Below are 26,299 nucleotides of genomic sequence, written 5' to 3'. Positions count from 1 at the left end.
CTATGTAAAGCCGACTGCTTGTCAGTGCTGTGACTTTACAAGACACTTAAGTATTCTACCTGCCTTTTTTTAGTCAGTGTTCGTTAAGAAAGAGTGCATTTAGTCAGGGTTTATTAGTACAATTACCCTGTGATATACATCCAGTTCATACTGTGTACTGTTATATCTATTGTTTATATAGCTGTGTAAGCTAGTCCAGTGCAGTATTATTGTTAGTAATAACCTCTGCATTGTACAAACTGTGACTATTTGTGTGTGCATTTGATAGCTGAGTGGTGTCCATTTCGTGTCTTTCACTCAACTTGCTATCCCTATATTCTATAACCTGAGGGGGCTTGGTGCGTCAGGTTTTTTCTAATATAGAATTTTCACAAAGATATACTGTATTACGTATTTTTCTCTGTGATTTAGTCACCATATCTCTCCTTTATCTCTGCTGGTGCTGACTACACTGTGCAGGGGTTTGGGCTAGAGTTATTGTGCTGCTGACAAATTGTACTGTGTTACCTGATACTGCAAGTTATATCATGTCTGCTTCTGAGGGTAACGGTTCTGGGGCTGAACACACTGCCGGTGTTGCTGAAGCCACAGATACCTATGAGGAGAATATAGCAGCTTTGGGCTCTGGTTCTGGGGGCTCCTTGTCCCCCAGTGGGACGGTGGCAACGGGGGCAAATAATGACCCGCCGTGGGCCGCTTTTTCCACGCTTCTGCATACGCTAGTTCATAAACTAACACCCCCTATGGGACCCCAATGCCGGTACAACCGTTTGTGGTCCCTGCACCTAACCTGCCGTGGGCAGACGATTTATCTGCTCAAATAAAGAAGTTGAACCAGTGCCTGACTACTAAAAAGTCTCACCGTCGCTCGCCTACGTCCAAGGGGTTTTCTAAGCAAGCACTTGTCTCCTCACAATCCACTGCTGTCACTGACACCTCGTCGGATGAAGACGGCACTTACACTGACCCCACAGGTTCTGACTCGGATACGGCTGATGGGGAGGGTGGTTCACATGTGGATGTTCCTGATCTTTTATTTATTTATTATTTATTAACAGTTTCTTATATAGCGCAGCATATTCCGTTGCGCTTTACAATTAGAAATTTTGGATGCTATTAAGTTAATTTTACAGATTACGGATGATCCCGAGCCATCCGTTCCTCCTAAGAAACCAGACAGGTTCAAGCGTCAGTTTTACCTCACTCTGACCACCTAATTGATATACATCAGGAACCCTGGGAAAACCCGGGTACGAAGTTTGGTCCTCAAAAGAAGATGCTGGCTCGCTATCCCCTCGCGCCGGAGCTGTCTAAGAATTGGGAAACGCCTCTTCCAGTGGACTCACGTGTGGCTAGGATGGTGGTTTCCTCAGCTCTACCGGTCACCACCGTCACGTCTCTAAAAGAGCCTACGGATAAACATGTGGAGGGTTGTCTGAAAGCGATTTACACCCTCACGGGTGCTGCACAAAGGCCCACTATTGCAGCTACTTGGGCTGCAGAGGCCATTGAAGCATGGGCCTTGGAGTTAGATGCTGAAATCTCCTCTGACCATGCTAGACAATGCTTGTCTTATATTGTCACAGCTTCTCGTTATATATTAAAGAGGCGGCTTCTGATGCCGGTATCCTGGCAGCCAAGGCCTCTACTACGTCAGTCCTGGCTCGCCGGATATTGTGGCTGAGATCCTGGTCTGTGGATCTGGACTCTAGAAAAACCCTAGAGGTACTCCCTTTTAAGGGAGATATTCTGTTTGGGGAGGATTTAAATAAGATTGTGGCTGCCTTGGCTACTGCCAAAACTGCCTGTCTGCCAAGTACTGCGCCTTCTGTGTCGAAGGCTAAAGGTACTTCCTTTCGCCCCCTTTCGTCCTTCAGGTAAAGAAAAAGGTCAGGCGTACAACAAACAGGTCCGCACTTCCAAACCTGGTAAGCCTAAGCCCAAAAGAGCCTGGGCAGCCCGTCAGCCAGCTTCCAAGACGGATAAGCCTGCCGCATGACGGGGCGGGCCTCCCTCTGGGGGATCCCAGGGTGGGGGACCGGCTTCCAGGGTATACCCAGGAATGGTTGAAGACCACTTCAGATGCCTGGGTACGGGAAGTCGTCACTCGAGGTTACGCCATAGCCTTCAAAAACCGACCCCCTCATCGATTTTGCCAGACAGATGTCCCATTGGACAAGACAAAGACAAATACTCTACATTCGGTGGTACAGACCCTCCTGGATACAGGAGTCGTAGTACAGGTGCCTCTTCCGCAGAGGGGCCGGGGGTACTATTCTCCGCTGTTTCTAGTCCCGAAACCGAATGGGTCCTCCAGGCCTATTCTCAACCTCAAGGCATTGAACAGGTTTGTGAAGGTTTCCAAGTTCCGGATGGAAACCCTTCGCTCTGTAGTTCTGGCCTTGGAACCTGGGGACTTCATGGTCTCCCTGGATATACAGGATGCTTACCTGCATATTCCTATAGCAGTGTCTCATCAGCAATACCTGAGATTTGCGATTGGCAACTGCCATTACCAGTTTCGGGCGTTACCTTTTGGTTTAACAACTGCTCCGCGAGACTTTACAAAAGTTATGGCGGTGATGACGGTGGTACTCCGCCGTCAAGGGGTCAGGATACTGCCGTATTTGGACGACTTGTTAATCCTGGCAAATTCCCCAGAACTTCTCCTGTGTCATCTAGATGTGACTGTCCGGTTTCTGCAAGCCCACGGGTGGCTCATCAACTGGAAGAAGTCATACCTGATCCCTGCTCAGAGCATGGTGCATCTGGGAGCACTATTGGACACTCACAACCAGCGGTTGTTCCTGTCTCAGGAGAAAGTCCTGAAACTTCAGGACAAGATTCGTTGCTTCCTATCTCGTCCGCAAGTGTCGATACATTCGGCGATGCAGGTGCTGGGCCTCATGGTGTCAGCATTCAACATGGTGGAGTACGCTCAATTTCACTCTCGCAATCTCCAGAGGCTGATTCTAGCCAAATGGGACGGCCTGCCTCACCGGATCAGGTCTCAAATGAGCTCATTAACTCCGGAGGTCCGTCTGTCGCTGCTCTGGTGGCTCCGGGACCAACAACTGTGCAGGGTCTGGATATCCGACTGGGTCCTGTTGACGACAGATGCCAGTATAAGAGGTTGGGGCGTGGTGCTGGAGCAACACTCCCTTCAGGGGTGGTGGACCAAGGAGGAGTCCCTCCTCTCGATCAATATTCTGGAGTTGCGGGCGGTCTTCAATGCCTTGAACCTAGCCCAGCATTTAATTCAGAACCGTCCTGTTCAAGTACAGTCGGACAACGCCACCACAGTGGCTTACATAAATCATCAGGGCGGCACTCGAAGCCGCCTGGCAATGAAGGAAGTCTCACGGGTTCTACAGTGGGCAGAACGCCATCTACCGGCCATATCGGCAATATTCATTCCGGGAGTCCTGAATTGGGAAGCGGACTTTCTCAGTCGTCAGGACGTGCATGCCGGCGAGTGGGGCCTCCATCCAGAAGTGTTTCAACTCCTAGTGGAAAGGTGGGGCCATCCAGACGTAGATCTGATGGTGTCTCGACACAATCACAAGGTTCCGGTCTTCGGAGCAAGGACCAGGGATCCTCAAGCAGCATTCGTGGATGTGCTGGCGGTACCGTGAAGGTTTTTGCTGCCGTACGTGTTCCCTCCGGTGTCACTCTTGCCCAGGGTAATTCGGAAGTTCAAGCAAGAAAAAGGAATTCTGCTTCTCATAGCTCCAGCGTGGCCCAGACGGCACTGGTTCTCAGACCTGCAAGGCCTATCGTCAGAGTGTCCAATTCTACTTCCATAACGCCCAGACCTCCTCGTTCAGGGCCCCTGTGTCTACCAGGACCTAGCCCGGCTGTCTTTGACGGCGTGTCTCTTGAAGCTTCCGTCTTAAGGGCTAAAGGGTTTTCTGAGGCAGTCATTCAAACTATGTTGCGGGCCCGGAAAACGGCTTCGGCTCGGATTTACTATAGGGTCTGGCATTCTTACTTTGTTTGGTGCGCATCTAACGATTATGACGCTTCCAAGTTTAGTATAGCCAAGTTGTTGGCTTTTCTTCAGTAGGGCCTAGAGTTAGGCCTGCGTCTGGCCTCCCTCAAGGTTCAAATATCTGCCTTGTCGGTGTGGTTTCAGAGAAAAATTGCGACCTTACCTGATGTGCATACCTTTACTCAGGGCGTGTTGCGTATCCAACCTCCCTATCTCCCACCTGTGGCTCCATGGGACTTGTCGGTGGTTTTGGAGGCGTTACAAGAGTCTCCGTTTGAACCTCTTGGTTCAGCTGACCTTAAGTGGCTTTCCCTTAAGGTGGTGTTTCTGCTGGCTATTGCTTCAGCTAGAAGAGTGTCGGATTTGGGTTCCTTGTCCTGTAGTTCCCCATATCTGATATTTCACCGTGACCGGGCGGTTCTTAGGACTCGTCCCGGCTATCTACCTAAGGTGGTTTCTTCGTTCCACCTTAATCAGGAGATTGTGGTTCCGGCACTTGTTTCTCCTGATCTGTCTCCCAAAGAGCGGTCTTTGGATGTGGTACGGGCTCTCCGTATCTATGTGAAGAGAACTGCTCCTTTTAGGAAATCTGATTCTCTTTTTGTTGTGTTTGGGTTTCACAAACGTGGCTGGCCTGCTCACAAGCAAACTCTGGCCAGATGGGTTAGAATGGTGATTGCACATGCTTATGTGAAGGCTGGTCTGTCTGCTCCTGATCACATTAAGGCGCATTCTACTCAGTCTGTTGGACCTTCTTGGGCGGCCCAACGTGGTGCGACCCTTGAACAATTGTGCAAGGCGGCTACGTGGTCCTCTGTGAACACGTTCATAAGGTTCTATGCCTTCGATACTGCCACTTCCCAGGATGCTTCCTTTGGACGCCGGGTTCTTGTGCCCGCTACAGTGCGTCCCCTCCCATAAGGAACTGCTTTAGGACATCCCCATTGTCCATTCCATGTGGAGCCCAGTGTACCCCGTGTCACGATCCGGGTATCTGGACGCCATTACTTACCCTTCAGATGCCTCCTAAGGCTGGCTCAGCGTTCCAGGACCGGATCCCGCTGTTCCTGAGTTTCCACATGCAGAATGTCAGAGTGGTGATTTCATCAGCCGCGGCCTCCGCTGTGCCCGCGTGGTTAAATGTGCGCTTGTCAGTCTGGCGTCTCCTGTCTTCTGTGGCCGGCGTCGCCATTACTGTTTCAATTCTCACATGGATTACAAACCAAACTTCCCTCCAAGTGTCTGCATGGGCGCAGCCATCTTGGATTTTGTCATCTGATCATTTCCACCAATCTGCTGTCTGTATTGTTGATTTGCATAATTGCCTAGCCAACCCCTTCCTTGCTGCAGGTATAAGTAAGCTGTGCCTGAGCAAGGAAGTCGTCAGTGCTTTGGTTGTCTAACCTAGTTCCAGTTTGTTTCTCTCCTGTGGTTGTCTTCCAGGTTCCAGCTCCTGTCTCCAGACTTCTGCTATAGAGACCCGCACCAGCATTCCATCTGCGGTGTAGCCTGACTCTCCGATCCATTCTGGACTCACCTGTTTCCAGCTACAACAATCACCTGCTTCCAGCCCAGCTTCCAGCAGTGTACAGCTTCTCTTAAAGGGCCAGTGTCCTTTCTGCAGTTTACCACTCTCCACCGGTATTATTATTTCACCGCTCTCAAACAATCACCAGCTTCCAGCAGTGTATAGCTTCTCTTAAAGGGCCGGTGTCCTTTTCTGCAGTTTACCACTCTCCACCGGTATTATTATTTCATCGCTCTCAAGTTCGTTTATTATTTAACTGGTTCCAGCCAGTATCCACTCCGTACCAACAACAGTCTGGTTCCAGCCAGTATCCACAGCAGCCGTTTTACCTTCAGCAGCCCAGCCTTTCCTGGAACATCAGCTGGTACGATCCTGGGTTCTCTCCATTGCTACAGTCAGGCCTGGTAAGGACTTTCCAACTAGAAAATTATAAGAACTGTCTCACACTACCAGTGCCTGTGGCCCTTGCCACCCTGTAGTACCCAGGAATTGTATTTATCCTCTGTTGACTTTTATGTTTCCTTTTACTGCTGCTGTGTTACGGAGTTTGTCATAATAAACATCATTGACTTTTATCCTGGTTGTCGTGGTCACGCCTTCGGGCAGTTATTCTACATGTTACTTACATGTCTAGGGGTCTGATACAACCTCCCAGGTTCCGTTACATCTCAGCCCCTACAACTGAGGCTGCCTCCCGTCAGCTCAGGCCCTCAGTTGTGACAGTAAGCACTGACCTAATGAATCCAGCCGGAGACCAGGATCAAGCGGCCAGGCCGATGCAAGAACTGGCAGCCCGACTTGAACATCAGGAGGCTGCACAGGGCCACATCATCCGCTGTCTCCAGGATCTCTCTACACGGCTGGATGGGATTCAAACGACCCTCCGTGGACCTGGCACGTCCGGTGCGTCCACTACAGTGACACCAGCTGTAACCCCACCCACCTTACCCATTTCCAGTCCACATCTTCATCTTCCAACGCCAGCAAAATTTGATGGATCTCCAAGGTTCTGCAGGGGATTTCTCAATCAATGTGAAATCCACTTTGAGCTTCTACCTGGCAATTTCTTCAGTGACCGTACCAAAATTGCCTATATCATCTCCCTTCTCAGTGGCTCAGCCCTTGACTGGGCATCACCTTTATGGGAGAAGTCTGATCCCCTGCTATCCTCCTATACTGACTTTGTAGCTACATTCAGGCGCATCTTCGACGAGCCAGGCCGGATAACATCTGCTTCATCTGAGATTCTCCGTTTACGCCAGGGAACACGTACTGTGGGACAGTATCTTATACAGTTTAAAATCCTGGCATCCGAACTGGCATGGAACGACGAGGCCCTGTATGCTGCATTCTGGCATGGCTTATCAGAACGCATCAAGGATGAGTTAGCTACCAGAGACTTGCCCTCTAAGTTGGATGAGCTAATTTCTCTTTGCACGAAAGTTGATCTACGTTTCAGAGAGAGAGCAACCGAGCGAGGAAGATCATCTACTCCTAAATCTTCTGCTCCTCCTCCTCGTCAACCATCTCCATCCAAGGATGAGCCTATGCAAATTAGTCGTTCCCGTCTATCTCCCGCTGAGCGCCGAAGACGTCTCTCTGAGTCTCTCTGTCTCTACTGTGCAGCTCCGTCGCACACTATCAATGCCTGTCCCAAATGTCCGGGAAACCCCAGATCCTAGCTCGCCAAGGAGAGGGCCGGCTAGGAGTAATGATCTCCTCTCCATCTCCTCATGACTGTAACCTCCCAGTGTCGCTCCAAATTGCTCAACGTTACAGGAACGTCATTGCCCTCCTTGATTCCGGAGCAGCTGGGAATTTCATAACCGAAGCTTATGTTAAACGGTGGTCCCTACCCACCAAGAGACTGTCCTCGTCCATCTCTTTGACTGCCGTGGATGGCAGCAAGATTTTTGACGCAGTCATTTCCTTAAGGACTCTTCCAGTTCGTCTGAGAGTGGGAGTTCTTCATTCTGAGTATATTTCTTTTTTAGTGATTCCAAGGGCCACACATCCAGTGGTTTTAGGCCTTCCATGGCTCCGTCTCCACAACCCATCAATTGACTGGACGACTACGCAAATACTGGCATGGGGTCCCTCCTGTGCTGAGACTTGTTTAGCCAAAGTTCTTCCTGTTTGTTCTTCCTTCCCCAGGTCATCTGATGTTCCGCCTCCTCCATATCAAGACTTCACGGACGTGTTCAGTAAAGCCTCTGCTGATATCCTTCCTCCTCATAGAGAATGGGACTGCCCAATCGACCTCATTCCAGGGAAGGTTCCACCGCGAGGCCGAACTTATCCGTTGTCTCTGCCTGAGACACACTCCATGGAAGAGTACATCAAAGAGAACCTGGCGAAGGGTTTCATCCGACCATCTTCTTCTCCAGCCGGCGCAGGCTTCTTCTTCGTTAAGAAGAAAGACGGTGGTCTGCGTCCGTGCATCGACTACAGAGGTCTGAACGACATTACCGTCAAGAACCGATACCCTTTACCCCTGATTACCGAGCTCTTTGATAGAGTTAGTGGTGCAACTATTTTCACAAAGCTGGACTTGAGGGGTGCCTACAATCTCATCCGAATCCGTGAGGGTGACGAGTGGAAGACCGCCTTTAACACCCGTGACGGACATTATGAGTACCTCGTCATGCCCTTCGGATTGAGCAACGCTCCAGCAGTCTTCCAGCACTTCGTGAATGAGATTTTCAGGGACATCTTGTACCGCCATGTCGTGGTTTATCTAGACGACATCCTCATCTTTGCTAATAATCTCGAAGATCATCGTTTCTGGGTAAAAGAGGTTCTTTCCCGTCTCCGTGTCAATCACCTCTATTGTAAATTGGAGAAGTGTGTGTTTGAAGTTAAAACCATTCCGTTTCTAGGTTACATTGTGTCCGGTTCCGGACTAGAGATGGATCCTGAGAAACTCCAAGCAATCCAGAATTGGCCTATACCCTTAAGCCTCAAAGGGGTCCAGAGGTTCTTAGGGTTCGCCAATTATTATAGAAAATTTATACGAGACTTTTCCACCATTGTGGCGCCTATCACTGCATTAACCAAGAAAGGTGCTAATCCGTCCAAGTGGTCCGAGGAAGCTACACAAGCCTTTCACCTTCTGAAGCAACGGTTCATCTCTGCACCAGTTCTGAAACAGCCCGACACCGACTCTCCTTTTATCTTAGAGGTAGATGCCTCCTCCGTTGGAGTAGGAGCAGTGTTATCCCAGAGGGCCAAAGATGGACATCTACATCCTTGCAGTTTCTTCTCCCGGAAGTTCTCCCCAGCTGAGCGCAACTATGCCATTGGCGATCAGGAGTTGCTAGCCATCAAGCTCGCTCTGGAGGAGTGGAGATACCTGTTGGAGGGAGCTTCCCACTCAATCACCATACTTACCGACCACAAAAATCTTTTATATCTCAAAGGCGCACAATGTCTGAATCCTCGTCAGGCCAGATGGGCACTTTTCTTCTCTAGGTTTGACTTTAAACTCCAGTTCTGTCCGGGTTCTCAGAATCGTAAGGCCGATGCCCTTTCCCGCTCATGGGAGCAAGAAAATGAGTCCGAGTCTGCAGACAAGCATCCTATTATTAATCCGTTGGCATTCTCCACGGTAGGGATGGACTCTACGCCTCCACCAGGGAAAAGTTTTGTTAAGCCAGTTCTAAGGAAGAAGCTCATGCATTGGGCCCATGCTTCCCGTTTTGCTGGACATACAGGCATTCAGAAAACCCTTGAATTTATTTCTAGGTCCTACTGGTGGCCAACTCTGAAGAAGGACGTTATGGAATTTATTGCCTCCTGCCCAAAGTGTGCCCAACACAAAGTCTCCCGCCAGTCGCCTGCGGGGCAACTGGTTCCATTATCTGTTCCCCGTCGACCTTGGACCCATTTGTCGATGGACTTTGTTTCCGATCTACCTATCTGCAACAAGTTTAATACCATCTGGGTGGTAGTTGACCGGTTCACCAAGATGGCACATTTCATCCCTCTCACCGGTCTTCCGTCAGCTTCCAAGTTGGCTCAAGTGTTTATACAAGAGATCTTCCGACTTCACGGTCTTCCTGAAGAGATCATCTCGGATCGTGGAGTACAATTTGTAGCCAAATTTTGGCGAAGTTTGTGTCAAGCCCTCCAAGTCAAGTTAAAGTTTTCCACGGCTTACCATCCTCAGACCAATGGTCAAACCGAGAGGGTGAATCAGGACTTGGAGGCCTTCCTCCGTATATATGTGTCTTCCTCTCAAGATGACTGGGTTCAACTTCTTCCTTGGGCCGAGTTCAGCCACAACAATCAATACCATTCCTCATCTTCTTCTACACCATTCTTCATTAATTATGGATTCCACCCTAAAGTCCCAGAATTCCAACCGCTTCCCGCAACTTCTGTTCCAGCAGTGGATGTCACCTTGCGTCAGTTTTCAAATAACTGGAGGAACGTCCGCGCAGCCCTGCTTAAAGCCTCATTCAGGTATAAGAAGTTTGCCGATAGGAAGCGTAGAGCGGTTCCTGCTCTCAAGGTGGGTGATCGTGTGTGGCTGTCCACGAAGAATTTGAGGTTGAGAGTTCCCAGCATGAAATTTGCACCTCGCTACATCGGACCCTTTAAGATTGAACAAGTCATCAATCCTGTTGCCTACAGGTTACAGTTACCATCCTTCTTGAAAATACCCAGGACATTTCATGTTTCTTTGTTGAAACCGCTGATCCTGAATCGGTTTCATTCCGCACTTCCTCCAGCTCCCAAAGTTCAGACTCAACGGGGAGTCGAGTACGAGGTGGCCAAGATTTTGGACTCACGTTTCCGTTACGGTCAGTTACAATACCTCATTGACTGGAAGGGCTATGGTCCTGAAGAACGCTCTTGGACCAATGCCTCAGACGTCCATGCTCCTGCCTTGGTCCGAAATTTCCACGCAAAGTTTCCTTTAAAGCCTAAGAAGTGTCCTGGGGCCACTCCTAAAGGGGGGGGGTGCTGTCACGATCCGGGTATCTGGACGCCATTACTTACCCTTCAGATGCCTCCTAAGGCTGGCTCAGCGTTCCAGGACCGGATCCCGCTGTTCCTGAGTTTCCACATGCAGAATGTCAGAGTGGTGATTTCATCAGCCGCGGCCTCCGCTGTGCCCGCGTGGTTAATTGTGCGCTTGTCAGTCTGGCGTCTCCTGTCTCCTGTGGCCGGCGTCGCCATTACTGTTTCAATTCTCACATGGATTACAAACCAAACTTCCCTCCAAGTGTCTGCATGGGCGCAGCCATCTTGGATTTTGTCATCTGATCATTTCCACCAATCTGCTGTCTGTATTGTTGATTTGCATAATTGCCTAGCCAACCCCTTCCTTGCTGCAGGTATAAGTAAGCTGTGCCTGAGCAAGGAAGTCGTCAGTGCTTTGGTTGTCTAACCTAGTTCCAGTTTGTTTCTCTCCTGTGGTTGTCTTCCAGGTTCCAGCTCCTGTCTCCAGACTTCTGCTATAGAGACCCGCACCAGCATTCCATCTGCGGTGTAGCCTGACTCTCCGATCCATTCTGGACTCACCTGTTTCCAGCTACAACAATCACCTGCTTCCAGCCCAGCTTCCAGCAGTGTACAGCTTCTCTTAAAGGGCCGGTGTCCTTTCTGCAGTTTACCACTCTCCACCGGTATTATTATTTCACCGCTCTCAAACAATCACCTGCTTCCAGCCCAGCTTCCAGCAGTGTATAGCTTCTCTTAAAGGGCCGGTGTCCTTTTCTGCAGTTTACCACTCTCCACCGGTATTATTATTTCATCGCTCTCAAGTTCGTTTATTATTTAACTGGTTCCAGCCAGTATCCACTCCGTACCAACAACAGTCTGGTTCCAGCCAGTATCCACAGCAGCCGTTTTACCTTCAGCAGCCCAGCCTTTCCTGGAACATCAGCTGGTACGATCCTGGGTTCTCTCCATTGCTACAGTCAGGCCTGGTAAGGACTTTCCAACTAGAAAATTATAAGAACTGTCTCACACTACCAGTGCCTGTGGCCCTTGCCACCCTGTAGTACCCAGGAATTGTATTTATCCTCTGTTGACTTTTATGTTTCCTTTTACTGCTGCTGTGTTACGGAGTTTGTCATAATAAACATCATTGACTTTTATCCTGGTTGTTGTGGTCACGCCTTCGGGCAGTTATTCTACATGTTACTTACATGTCTAGGGGTCTGATACAACCTCCCAGGTTCCGTTACATCTCAGCCCCTACAACTGAGGCTGCCTCCCGTCAGCTCAGGCCCTCAGTTGTGACACCCCGCAGCAGAAAACGAGTTTTATGGTAAGAACTTAGCCTTGTTAAAACTCTTTCTGCGAGGTACACTGGGCTCCACAGGGCGCCCACCCTGATGCATTTAGCTTCTTTGGGTTGGTATGGCATTAGCCGTTGACACGTCTCCTGACGTGAGAATGCGGTGTTGTGGCTACTTACCGTTGTCTTCTCTTTTCCTGCTACTGCATTGGACTGGTTAACTAAAAACTGAGATCCTGTGCAGGGAGGCAGGGTGATATAGGAGGCAGCGCTATGCATTCTGGGAACAGTCAAAGCTTTGAGCCTGTTGGTGCCTCGGATCAAGATCCTACTCTACACCCCATTGTCCATTCCTTGAGGAGCCCAGTGTACCTCGCAGAAAGAGTTTTAACAAGGGTAAGTTCTTACCATAAAACTTGTTTTTATAATATACGTTTATCACATATATCTGCAAATATGTCAGTCTTACAAACTAGGTAGCAGATACATATATGCAGTTCTCATACATTTGAATTATTACATTATGATTCCAAAGTGAGTTCAAACATGGAATTCACAGCTCTCATCGGGGTAAATTTACGAAGATGGGAGATTTTTAGAACTGGTGATGTTGCCCATGGCAACCAATCAGATTCTACTTACCATTTATCTAGCTGCTTCTAGCAAATAATAGATATAATCTGATTGGTTGCTATGGGCAACATCACCAGTTCTAAAAATCTCCCACCTTAGTAAATTTACCCCATCATCTGATTCTTTATTTACAGGCAAAATCAAATCATGCAGAATAAGATAAACACAGTAGTGATATATATACTAGTAATATTTATACTTCCTTAGTTATGTAACATAAAACAACATGAAACAATTTAACATACTTTGACAATTACTAACAAAGTTTATACTTGCAATTTACATAGTTACCATCCTAATACAATTTCTTATGTGTGAACATCCCTCCTCCTGCACTCAGCTTCTTCCTAACTCCGCATCTTCTCTCCTTCTCCTCCTCTTCATGACTTCTTCTGACTACTCTACCACTGACAGAACTCATGTATATATACCTATAATTTAACCATCTGCTGGTATATTCTCATAGGGGTATATTTACTAAGGTCCCGATTTTGACCGAGATGGTGTTTTTTCTTCAAAGTGTCATCTTGGGAATTTACTAAACTCAAATCACGGCAGTGATGAGGGTATTCGTATTTTTTTGGAAGTCCAAGTAAAAAAATACGAATGAATACACCATCGGTCAAATTCGCCTGTAATTTGGTAGAACACGGTCATTTACTAAAAAGTGTAATTCACAAACACTGCCGACAATAGCCAAACACTGCCGTGAAAAAATACCAATCGTGAAAAAGTGCTAAAATAAAACAGACCTGCTTTTTTTTACCGTGTTCTGATAGGCATACACGGATCCATGAGATCCGTGCATGTTTATCAGTGGGAAGGGGTGGGAAAGAGTTAAATTTGCCACAAAAAAAATGCGTAGGGTCCCCCCTCCTAAGCAAAACCAGCCTCGGGCTCTTTGAGCCGGTCCTGGTTGAAAAAATATGGGGGGAAAATTGACCGGGGATCCCCCATATTTAAGCAACCAGCACCGGGCTCTGCGCCTGGTCCTGGTTCCAAAACTACGGGGGACAAAAAGAGTTGGGGTCCCCCGTATTTCAGAAACCAGCACCGGGCTCCACTAGCCAGATACATAATGCCACAGCCGAGGGACACTTTTATATTGGTCCCTGCGGCCCTGGCATTACATACCCAACTAGTCACCCCTGGCCGGGGTACCCTGGAGGAGTGGGGGCCCCTTCAATCAAGGGGTCCCCCCCCCCCTCCAGCCACCCAAGGGCCAGGGGTGAAGCCCGAGGCTGTCCGTCCCCCCCATCCAAGGGCGGCGGATGGGGGGCTGATAGCCTTTTTGTCAAAATTTGAATATTGTTTTTAGTAGCAGTACTACAAGTCCCAGCAAGCCTCCCCCGCAAGCTGGTACTTGGAGAACCACAAGTACCAGCATGCAGTGGAAAACCGGGCCCGCTGGTACCTGTAGTACTACTGCTAAAAAAAAATACCCCAATAAAAACAGAAGACACACACCTTGAAAGTAAAAGTTTAATTCATACATCCACACCTCCAAACATACATACTTACCTATGTTTACACGAGGGTCGGTCCTCTTCTCCATGTAGAATCCATGGGGTACCTGTTGGAAAAATTATATTCACATAATCCAGTGTAGATCGGTCCTCTTCTGTTCTATTTGTAATCCACGTACTTTGCAAAATAAAAAAACGGACACCCGACCACGCACTGAAAGGGACCCCATGTTTTCACATGGGACCCCTTTCCCCGACTGCCAGGAACCCCCCCTGACTTCTGTCTAAGAGGGTTCCTTCAGCCAATCAGGGAGCGCCACGTTGTGGCACCCTCCTGATTGGCTGTGTGCTCCTGTAGTGTATGTCAGGTAGCACACGGCAGTGATACAATGTAGCGCCTATGCGCTCCATTGTAACCAATGGTGGGAACTTTGTGGTCAGCGGTGAGGTTACTTTCGGTCAACCGCTGACCACAAAGTTCCCACCATTGGTTACAATGGAGTGCATAGGCGCTACATTGTATCACTGCCGTGTGTTGCCTGACATACACTACAGGAGCACACAGCCAATCAGGAGGGTGCCACAACGTGGCGCTACCTGATTGGCTGAAGGAACCCTCTTAGACAGAAGTCAGGGGGGGTTCCTGGCAAACAAAATGAGACAGCGCTACCCACTTTGGTTTTAAACTTGTTTTTTATAATACACATGCACAAAGATGACAAAAAATACAAATACAAGCAAAGAGATACCAGCCAGTATCACACTAATAAAATACTGATTAATGTAGTTAAAAATGTAATCATAATATACAATTATCAATTAATTCAAATTCTATCTGAAAAAACTTGTGTTGTTAGCATATCATTCAATAATAGCACTAATATTATTTCATGCATAAAAGTGCCCTAACAGAATGATGACAAAAAATATCCAGACTTTATAATGAAGAGTGCTGTACTAAAAGTCCCGGTAATTAGCACAATGGATTAGTATGCCCCAGTAAGCAAGCATGCATTCCTTTATCCAATCAGCCTTTCAATCATCCTTATATGGCAGGGTTAGTATTGTTATGTAGCCACACAAAGTTCTTTCAGCCCAAGTGGATGAAGCAGAAATGAATGAATAATGTCCTGTAAGACTGCAAGGATTAACAGCCCAATTGCCAAGGATAGAAGCAGAATTAGTAAATTAGGTTAACCCACATTTTGCATTAATCCAGGATTAGAGCACATTTAGCCAAAGCACTCGGCATAGATTATATCCTTTCTGGCTGCACAAGCTAGCAGCATATAATTCAAAGGGTCACCAAAACTTCACAACACTCATTCCCCTGTGCACTGGGGTACGAATGAAAACAGTTCACCGGCCGGTAAGTGGAGGTTGTGAGCCACACACCCGATATTACAGGGGGTGAAAGACTTTCTCTTAACTCACAGCACCTGTCGTTATCCCTCACAAACGCGTTTCTCCGCCTCAGGGTCCGTTTTCAGCGGCTTCATCAGTGTCGGGTGGCTGGAGGGGGAGGACCCCTTGATTGAAGGGGCCCCCACTCCTCCAGGGTACCCCGGCCAGGGGTGACTAGTTGGGTTTGTAATGCCAGGGCCGCAGGGACCAATATAAAAGTGTCCCCCGGCTGTGGCATTCTGTATCTGGCTAGTGGAGCCCGGTGCTGGTTTCTGAAATACGGGGGACCCCTACGCTTTTGGTCCCCCGTATTTTTGGAACCAGGACCAGGCGCAGAGCCCGGTGCTGGTTGATTAAATATGGGGGATCCCCGGTCAATTTTTTTCCCATATTTTTTCAACCAGGTCCGGCTCAAAGAGCCCGAGGCTGGTTTTGCTTAGGAGGGGGGACCCCACGCATTTTTAAAAATTTTTTTTTAACAATGTATTATTTTTTACGAAAGGTGCACAATGAAGCCCAGCACGGATCTCACAGATCCGGCCGAGATTCATTGTGTTAAAGTCGGCAGTGTTTTACAATTCACTCACGTAAAACACTGCCAAAAAATACGAATGACATCGACATCGGTAAATACGAAAAAGCAGAATACGACAGTTTAGTAAATTAGTCGTAATAAATTCAAAAAGTTGCAATTTTACACTTTCGATGTCATTCGTGATTGAACTTTAACCTCATTCGGAAAAATACGAATTTTAGTAAATATACCCGTAAGTGTTTTCAGTGTAATAGCTAATTACGGTGGTCATTCCGAGTTCGCTCGTTGCCGTTTTTTCGCAACGCAGCGATTAGGTGAAAAATGCGCATGGTACGCAGCGCGCATGCGCTAAGTTATTTAACACAAAACTTAGTAGATTTACACAAGCTCGAGCGACGTTTTTTCATCGCTCGAGTGATCGTAGTGTGTTTGACAGGAAGTGGGTGTTTCTGGGCGGAAACTGGACGTTTTCAGGGAGTGCTAAAAAAACGCAGGCGTGCCAGGTAAAAACGCGGGAGTGGCTGGGGAAACGGGGGAGTAGCTGGCCGAACGCAGGGCGTGTTTGTGACGTCAAACCAGGAACTAAACAGACTGAGGTGATCGCAGTCTAGGAGTAGGTCTGGAGCTACTCAGAAACTGCAGGGAAATATTTAGTAGCAGTTCTGCTAATCTTTCGTTCGCTATTCTGCTAAGCTAAGATACACTCCCAGAGGGTGGCGGCCTGGCGTTTGCAAAGCTGCTAAAAGCAGCTAGCGAGCGATCAACTTGGAAGAGGGCCTATAGGTTTGCAATTTACATTCCAAGGTGTCATAAAACAAACATTGAACTGAGCTGGCTTGTCTTGCTCAAGGAGGCATGGTGCCATAAAACGTGACATGCCCAACTAGGCCCACTCTGCCTCAAGCAAGGAGAGTATTGTAAAATTTGGAATGTCTTTTCATCCAAAGTTCTGTTGTATTGACAAGTTTTCCTGGGGTGGGTTACACCATGTTTTATCAATGGATGTGATCTCTTAGTAGCTAATTTATGGTCCCTAGCTTGGCCTGTACTGGACAGTAGATAAACCAGTTTTATGATTGCCAAAGGTATCATGAAGCTTGATTTCAATCTACTGTAAGCACACCTGTGAATTCCAGTGTCCAAGTGACCAAAAGAGCTCTCAGTCACATATAGGGAGGCCAATCCCGGGTCATTTTTTCAATCCCGGGATTCGTGATTGAAAAACGCTCAATCCGGGATTCCTGGGATCCCGGGATTGCAGTAGGGATCAGTGAAGGGCAGTGGAGAAGGGTGTAGGGAGCAGCGCTGGAGGGAGGGTGTAGTTAGCGGCGCTGGAGGGTTGGTGTAGGTAGTGGCGCAAAAGGGAGGGAGGGTGTAGGTAGCGGTACGGGAAGGAGGGTGTAGGTAGCGGCGCGGGAGGGAGGCTGTTAAAGAGCACTGCACGGAGGGAGGGTGGGTGTAAGTAATACTACTTACTATTAGGTGTGCGGCAGCCATGGACACACTGAACGCGGCGGCATTTCAAATGAAGCGCCGGCCGCCAGCCAAGCAGAGCTGGCGGACCGGCAGCCAATCAGGGAAGCGGACGCAGCAGTCGTTCCTGATTGGCTGCTGCGGCAGCTTCCCTGACTGGCTGCCGGTCCGCCAGCTCTGCTTGGCTGGCGGCCAGCGCTTCATTTGAAATGCCGCCGCTTTCAGCGTGTGACCATGGCTGCCGTCCGCCTAATAATAAGTAGTATTACTTACACCCATCCTCCCGTACATGCGCAATGTAATCCCGTGAATCCCGGGATTGGAGGCTCCAATCCCGGGATTCAAATCCCGGCATTTTTGGCCCAAATCTCAGGATCCCGCCGATCCCAGGATTGGCTTCCCTAGTCACATACCTATTATTATTTATGGCCTAAAACCTGTTCTCTACAATGACTCTTAATATTGAAGTGAAACACAAATATATACAGTATATCTATATAAACACATATACTAATCATTATTTCCTGAATCATCTAAACATTACCTATGTTCAAACCTATTTCATATCTATTCCTAAATATATATATATATATATATATATATATATATATAATATATATATATATATATATATATATATATATATATATATATATATAATCACTACTATTCACTATGGTTAAAATCACCTTTTATAATGAATCATATTTTAAGTCGTACAATAACCATTGTCCTAATATTATATTAAGTGCGGAAAATTACCCATATGGCAACAAAACCCAGGTATGTGACCTTCACAGGTGTCCTTTTCTGTGCATTTAGCAGATGCTGTCTTGCATTTTTAGGCTCGAGTCTACAATAAACAAATCAGACCGGCTATATTGGATCACAATTCTGGAGTAAAATGGACAAGCACTTCTCATCACCCTGAGTATCTTATAGGAGAAGAGGTATTGTTTTCTTGCACCATTCCTCATCTCTAGTTTGTCAGTTTACTGCCCTGTATTGTCCAATGATATGTAAATTTACATTTAGTGTACCACTGATGTGTCGTGCTTTACTGTTACTGTGTGTATATAACCTGTGTGGTGCTGCATAAACTTAGTGGCATCTGAAATATAAAGAATAATAATAATAATTCATAGTACTGTCTGAATAATAATAATAATTATTATTACAATTTATTTATAAGGCGCTACAAGTGTTTCGCAGCGCCGTACATACAACACACATTAGAACAATACAGGGTATACAGAACTTAACATCACAGAAAACTAAAGCAGAGCACAGGTAACAATTAGCACCACAGTTCTCAGTACACAGTACAGCTGAGATGTAAGGAAGCAGAGAAGTAATCGGCGTACTACTGGGGGCAGGCAGCCATTGGAAGAGATGAACAGTCATGAGCAGGAGGAAATGCAGGTATAGACAGTCACTGAGTGGGAGAGAGCTGTAATTGAAGTGCAAGAGAAGAGAGCTGTGAGAACAGGAGGGAAGAGAACCCTGTTCCAAGGAGTTTACAATCTGAATTAGACCCCCTTATAATCCCAACAGTGATTATTTTAGAGAATGTCTTCCTAGCCTAATGTACGGCCAGCATAAGACGGGTATGTTCTATCTGAACTGTAAATTACAGTGTGAAATTGCAAAAGCAGTGAGTAGCCAGTATTTACCCTGCATGCATAAACACTTATGTATTTCCACTTTCACGTTGCAACATGGTTTGTCCAGCTGCAACGGTGCACATTTTTAATTATTATATTGTTTTCTCCTTAGGGGTATATTCAATTGAGGTCGGATCCATTCCGACATGCATTTGTCGGAATGGATCCGACAAGGGCTATTCAATGCCCATCTCAATTCGACTTTAAAAAAGTTGAATTGAGATGAGGGACTGGAGAGGGGGGACAGCCGCGGGCAGACGGGGGACAGCAGCGCTGCAGGAGGATGTGGCACAGCCACCAGACCTCACGGCAGCGTCCACCCGGCTCCAGCAAGCAAGACTTCACTTGCTGGAGCCGGGTGGACGCTGCCATGAGCGGCAGCTGTGCCACATCCTCCTGCAGCGCTGCGCTGTAGCGCTGATCTCCCGCGGCTCTCCCCCCTCTCCTCTTAGATCCCTCATCTCAGTCCGACTTTTTTAAAGTCGGACTGAGATAGTAGGTAACGGGGCCAAAACCTGTCGAATTTGGCCCCGTTTCCCTCAAACACGTGAATTGGCAGCTATACCGCCGATTCACGTACTATTCGACAAGTCGTATTCCTCGACTTGTCGAATAAAAAAGATGAGGACTGAATAGGTCGGAACCCCTTCCGACCTGAAAAAGTCAAAAACTGCTGTCTTTTTGACAAGAAGGCAGTTTCGACCTTAATTGAATATACCCCTTAGTGCTCATTCACATGCATTTTGTGTTTTATTTCCTTTGTGATTGTCATGACTGTAATCTGTTGTGGATTAGCCAGTAGTACATGGAAATTGACTGACTAGCTTTCTGGGATTTTGTTTTGTTACACGGAAATGATTTGTGGTATTTCTGTTCCATCAGGCATATTTTGTTAATCCAACAGAGGGCTATAATGTTCACTATCCCATTCGGAGGGGCCAGCTAAATACTCATGGTGGACCAGGAGGCTCGCTCACCGCTGTACTGACGGATCTGGAAACCATCTGGGCACACGTCATACAGAAATTGTTAGAAATACAGTTGAAAGACTTGAAGGTACAATTAGTGAAATTTTTTAAAAGATGTTTTTGTCTTTGGCCTTGGTTTTGCCTTTTTATATGATTGCCGCTTGAAAAAAATACGGGCATACTCGCCGTAATTTCTGCAGATATTGGGCAGCTTGCAGGTTATTTCATAAGACCCTATGTCTGAGGTGCTATTGGGAACACAGAAGAATTCCTTTTAGTAATCTTATTAAATGACACTACTTAGCCGCATGGTTGATAACCCAGAACACTAGCATACCTGCTGATTCAATGCAAATGTAAATAGTATGCCATGGTACAATCATATGTATTTTTAATTGATACCCCTTTTCCACCTGCTAAGCACGGGTCGCAGCCGGGAGCCTGACACGGGTGCTACCCGGCTGCGGCCCGTGCTCAGCCCCCTTTCCCACTGCGCTCACCAACCCGGCATAATCACATGATCTCCCAGCGCCGCCCTTCCATAGACTGTGAACGGGAGCCGTGTCGCATCGACACGGCTTCCGTGTACACTGCACAGCTTACCGGGTTGAACTCGTGTTCAACTCGGTAAGCTACCCGGGTAGGATTCCCGGATCACTCGATCCGGTTTGACCCTTTTCCACTAGCAAAAAACACGGGTAAATGCGCGCCCCCGTGCAGTTACCCGTGTTTTTTGAGCTATTGGAAAAGGGGTATTAGTCTTTATATATAATTGTGTTTCTCTATCGTCCTAAGTGGATGCTGGGGTTCCTGAAAGGACCATGGGGAATAGCGGCTCCGCAGGAGACAGGGCACAAAAAAGTAAAGCTTTACTAGGTCAGGTGGTGTGCACTGGCTCCTCCCCCTATGACCCTCCTCCAGACTCCAGTTAGATTTTGTGCCCGAACGAGAAGGGTGCAATCTAGGTGGCTCTCCTAAAGAGCTGCTTAGAGAAAGTTTAGTTTAGGTTTTTTTCTTTACAGTGAGTCCTGCTGGCAACAGGATCACTGCAACGTGGGACTTAGGGGGAAAGTAGTAAACTCACCTGCATGCAGAGTGGATTTGCTGCTTGGCTACTGGACACCATTAGCTCCAGAGGGATCGAACACAGGCCCAGCCGTGGAGTCCGGTCCCGGAGCCGCGCCGCCGACCCCCTTGCAGATGCTGAAGCGTGAAGAGGTCCGGAAACCGGCGGCTGAAGACTCCTCAGTCTTCATAAGGTAGCGCACAGCACTGCAGCTGTGCGCCATTTTCCTCTCAGCACACTTCACTGGGCAGTCACTGAGGGTGCAGAGCGCTGGGGGGGGGCGCTCTGAGAGGCAAATATAAACCTTATACAAGGCTAAAAATACCTCACATATAGCCCATAGGGGCTATATGGAGATATTTAACCCCTGCCTGACTGGAAAAATAGCGGGAGAAGAACCCGCCGAAAAAGGGGCGGGGCCTATCTCCTCAGCACACGGCGCCATTTTCTGTCACAGCTCCGCTGGTCAGAACGGCTCCCAGGTCTCTCCCCTGCACTGCACTACAGAAACAGGGTAAAACAGAGAGGGGGGGCACATTAATGGCTATATATATATATATTAAAGCAGCTATAAGGGAGCACTTAATATAAGGATATCCCTTGTATATATAGCGCTTTGTGGTGTGTGCTGGCAGACTCTCCCTCTGTCTCCCCAAAAGGGCTAGTGGGTCCTGTCTTCATTAGAGCATTCCCTGTGCGTTTGCGGTGTGTGTCGGTACGTGGTGTCGACATGTATGAGGACGATATTGGTGTGGAGGCGGAGCAATTGCCAAATATGCAGATGTCACCCCCCAGGGGGTCGACACCAGAATGGATACCTTTATTTGTGGAATTACGTGATGGTTTATCTTCCCTTAAACAGTCAGTTGAGGACATGAGGCGGCCGGACAATCAATTAATGCCTGTCCAGGCGCCTCAAACACCGTCAGGGGCTGTAAAACGCCCTTTGCCTCAGTCGGTCGACACAGACCCAGACACGGGCACTGATTCCAGTGACGACGGTAGAAATTCAAACGTATTTTCCAGTAGGGCCACACGTTATATGATTTTGGCAATGAAGGAGACGTTACATTTAGCTGATACTACAGATACCGTAAAACAGGGTATTATGTATGGTGTGAAAAAACTACAAACAGTTTTTCCTGAATCAGAAGAATTAAATGACGTGTGTGATGAAGCGTGGGTTGCTCCTGATAAAAAGTTGATAATTTCAAAAAAGTTATTGGCATTATACCCTTTCCCGCCAGAGGTTAGGGCGCGCTGGGAAACACCCCCTAAGGTGGACAAGGCGCTCACACGCTTATCCAAACAAGTGGCGTTACCCTCTCCTGAGACGGCCGCACTTAAGGATCCATCAGATAGAAAGATGGAAGTTATTCAAAAGAATATATACACACATGCAGGTGTTATACTACGACCAGCTATAGCAACTGCCTGGATGTGCAGTGCTGGAGTAGTTTGGTCAGAATCCCTGATTGAAAATATTGATACCCTAGATAGGGACAATGTTTTACTGTCGTTAGAACAAATAAAGGATGCATTTATCTATATGCGTGATGCACAGAGGGATATTTGCACACTGGCATCTCGGGTGAGTGCTATGTCCATTTCAGCCAGAAGAGCCTTATGGACACGACAGTGGACAGGCGATGCGGATTCAAAACGTCACATGGAGGTTTTGCCGTATAAAGGGGAGGAGTTATTTGGAGTTGGTCTATCAGACTTGGTGGCCACGGCTACTGCCGGGAAATCCACTTTTTTACCTCAAGTCACTCCCCAACAGAGAAAGGCACCGACCTTTCAACCGCAGCCTTTTCGCTCCTACAAAAATAAGAGAGCAAAGGGCTTGTCGTACCTGCCACGAGGCAGAGGAAGAGGGAAGAGACACCAACAGGCAGCTCCTTCCCAGGAACAGAAGCCCTCCCCGGCTCCTGCAAAAACCTCAGCATGACGCTGGGGCCTCTCAAGCGGACTCGGGGACAGTGGGGGGCCGTCTCAAAAATTACAGCGCGCAGTGGGCTCACTCGCAGGTAGACCCCTGGATCCTGCAGATAATATCTCAGGGGTACAGGTTGGAATTAGAGACGGATCCTCCTCATCGTTTCCTGAAGTCTGCCTTACCAACCGTCTCTTCCGAAAGGGAGAGGGTGTTGGAAGCCATTCACAAGCTGTACGCTCAGCAGGTGATAGTCAAAGTACCCCTATTACAACAAGGAAAGGGGTATTATTCCACTCTATTTGTGGTACCGAAGCCGGATGGCTCGGTAAGGCCTATTCTAAATCTGAAGTCCTTGAACCTCTACATAAAAAAGTTCAAGTTCAAGATGGAGTCACTCAGAGCAGTGATAGCGAACCTGGAAGAAGGGGACTTTATGGTATCCTTGGACATCAAGGATGCGTATCTACACGTTCCGATTTACCCCGCACACCAGGGGTACCTCAGGTTCATTGTTCAAAACTGTCACTATCAGTTTCAGACGCTGCCGTTCGGATTGTCCACGGCGCCTCGGGTCTTTACCAAGGTAATGGCCGAGATGATGATTCTTCTTCGAAGAAAAGGCGTATTAGTTATCCCATACTTGGACGATCTCCTAATAAGGGCAAGGTCCAGAGAACAGCTGGAGACAGCTTTAGCACTATCTCAAGAGGTGCTAAGACAACACGGGTGGATTCTGAATATTCCAAAATCCCATTTAATCCCGACAACTCGTCTGCTGTTCCTAGGAATGATTCTGGACACGGTTCAGAAAAAGGTTTTCCTTCCAGAGGAAAAAGCCAAGGAGTTATCCGATCTGGTCAGGAACCTCCTAAAACCAGGAAAAGTGTCAGTACATCAATGCACAAGAGTCCTGGGAAAAATGGTGGCTTCTTACGAAGCAATTCCATTCGGCAGATTCCATGCAAGAATATTCCAAAGGGATCTGTTGGACAAATGGTCAGGGTCGCATCTGCAGATGCACCTGCAAATAACCCTGTCACCAAAGACAAGGGTGTCACTTCTGTGGTGGTTGCAGAAGGCTCACCTATTAGAAGGCCGCAGATTCGGCATTCAGGATTGGATCCTGGTGACCACGGACGCCAGCCTGAGAGGCTGGGGAGCAGTCACACAAGGAAGAAACTTCCAGGGAGTATGGACGAGTCTGGAAAAGTCTCTTCACATAAACATTCTGGAACTAAGAGCAATCTACAATGCTCTAAGCCAGGCGGAACTTCTCCTGCAAGGAAAGCCGGTGTTGATTCAGTCGGACAACATCACGGCGGTCGCCCATGTAAACAGGCAGGGCGGCACAAGAAGCAGGAGTGCAATGGCAGAAGCTGCCAAGATTCTTCGCTGGGCGGAGAATCACGTGATAGCACTGTCAGCAGTGTTCATCCCGGGCGTGGACAACTGGGAAGCAGACTTCCTCAGCAGACACGATCTTCATCCGGGAGAGTGGGGTCTACATCCAGAAGTCTTCAACATGTTAATAGACCGTTGGGAAAGACCAATTGTAGACATGATGGCGTCTCGCCTCAACAAGAAACTGGACAAATATTGCGCCAGGTCAAGAGATCCACAGGCAATAGCTGTGGACGCACTGGTAACTCCTTGGGTGTACCAGTCAGTGTATGTGTTTCCTCCTCTGCCGCTCATACCAAAGGTATTGAAGATCATACGGCAAAGAAGAGTAAGAACAATACTAGTGGTTCCGGATTGGCCGAGAAGGACTTGGTATCCGGAACTTCAAGAGATGCTCACGGACGAACCGTGGCCTCTACCTCTGAGAAGGGACCTGCTACAGCAGGGTCCCTGTCTTTTTCAAGACTTACCGCGGCTGCGTTTGACGGCATGGCGGTTGAACGCCAGATCCTAAAAGGGAAAGGCATTCCAGAAGAAGTCATTCCTACCTTGATTAAGGCACGGAAGGAAGTCACCGTGAAACATTATCACCGCATTTGGCGAAAATATGTAGCGTGGTGCGAGGATCGGAGGGTTCCGACGGAGGAATTCCAACTGGGTCGTTTCCTACATTTCCTGCAATCAGGATTATCTATGGGTCTCAAATTGGGATCCATTAAGGTTCAAATTTCGGCCCTGTCAATATTCTTCCAAAAAGAATTGGCCTCTGTCCCTGAGGTCCAGACTTTTGTCAAGGGAGTACTGCATATACAGCCTCCTGTGGTGCCTCCGGTGGCACCGTGGGATCTAAATGTAGTTTTAGATTTCCTCAAATCCCATTGGTTTGAACCATTGAAAAAGGTGGATTTTAAATATCTCACATTGAAAGTGACTATGTTACTAGCCCTGGCCTCTGCCAGGAGAGTATCTGAATTGGCGGCTTTATCTTATAAAAGTCCTTATCTAATCTTCCATTCGGATAGGGCAGAACTGCGGACTCGTCCGCATTTTCTCCCTAAAGTGGTATCAGCATTTCATCTGAACCAACCTATTGTGGTGCCTGCGGCCACTAGCGACTTGGAGGACTCCAAGTTGTTGGACGTTGTCAGAGCCTTAAAAATATACATTGCAAGGACGGCTGGAGTCAGAAAATCTGACTCGCTGTTTATATTGTATGCACCCAACAAGTTGGGCGCACCTGCTTCTAAGCAGTCGATTGCTCGTTGGATTTGTAACACAATTCAACTTGCACATTCTGTGGCAGGCCTGCCACAGCCTAAAACTGTAAAAGCCCACTCCACAAGGAAGGTGGGCTCATCTTGGGCGGCTGCCCGAGGGGTCTCGGCATTACAACTCTGCCGAGCAGCTACGTGGTCGGGGGAGAACACGTTTGTAAAATTTTACAAATTTGATACCCTGGCAAAGGAGGACCTGGAGTTCTCTCATTCGGTGCTGCAGAGTCATCCGCACTCTCCCGCCCGTTTGGGAGCTTTGGTATAATCCCCATGGTCCTTTCAGGAACCCCAGCATCCACTTAGGACGATAGAGAAAATAAGAATTTACTTACCGATAATTCTATTTCTCGGAGTCCGTAGTGGATGCTGGGCGCCCATCCCAAGTGCGGATTATCTGCAATACTTGTACATAGTTATTGTTAACTAATTCGGGTTATTGTTAAGGAGCCATCTTTAAGAGGCCCTTTCTGTTGTCATACTGTTAACTGGGTTTAGATCACAAGTTGTACGGTGTGATTGGTGTGGCTGGTATGAGTCTTACCCGGGATTCAAAATGCCTCCCTTATTGTGTATGCTCGTCCGGGCACAGTACCTAACTGGAGTCTGGAGGAGGGTCATAGGGGGAGGAGCCAGTGCACACCACCTGACCTAGTAAAGCTTTACTTTTTTGTGCCCTGTCTCCTGCGGAGCCGCTATTCCCCATGGTC

At 47.9% G+C, this 26,299-nt stretch overlaps 1 protein-coding gene across 1 annotated transcript in view; it reads left to right on the top strand.

Annotated features, from left to right (window-relative positions):
* The window catches only part of ACTR8 (actin related protein 8), an 81,014-nt gene that overhangs the window by 15,415 nt on the left and 39,300 nt on the right, over positions 1-26,299 (top strand). The window contains exons 4-5 of the mRNA XM_063940827.1: positions 18,126-18,230; positions 19,827-20,000. Coding sequence (XP_063796897.1) covers positions 18,126-18,230; positions 19,827-20,000 — 279 coding nt within the window. The remainder of the gene's footprint in view (positions 1-18,125; positions 18,231-19,826; positions 20,001-26,299) is intronic.

Source organism: Pseudophryne corroboree, chromosome 9, assembly GCF_028390025.1.
Source record: "Pseudophryne corroboree isolate aPseCor3 chromosome 9, aPseCor3.hap2, whole genome shotgun sequence".
Classification (NCBI taxonomy): domain Eukaryota; kingdom Metazoa; phylum Chordata; class Amphibia; order Anura; family Myobatrachidae; genus Pseudophryne; species Pseudophryne corroboree.
The sequence above is the reverse complement of the archived record's forward strand: the minus strand, read 5'-3'. Positions and strand labels throughout refer to the sequence as shown.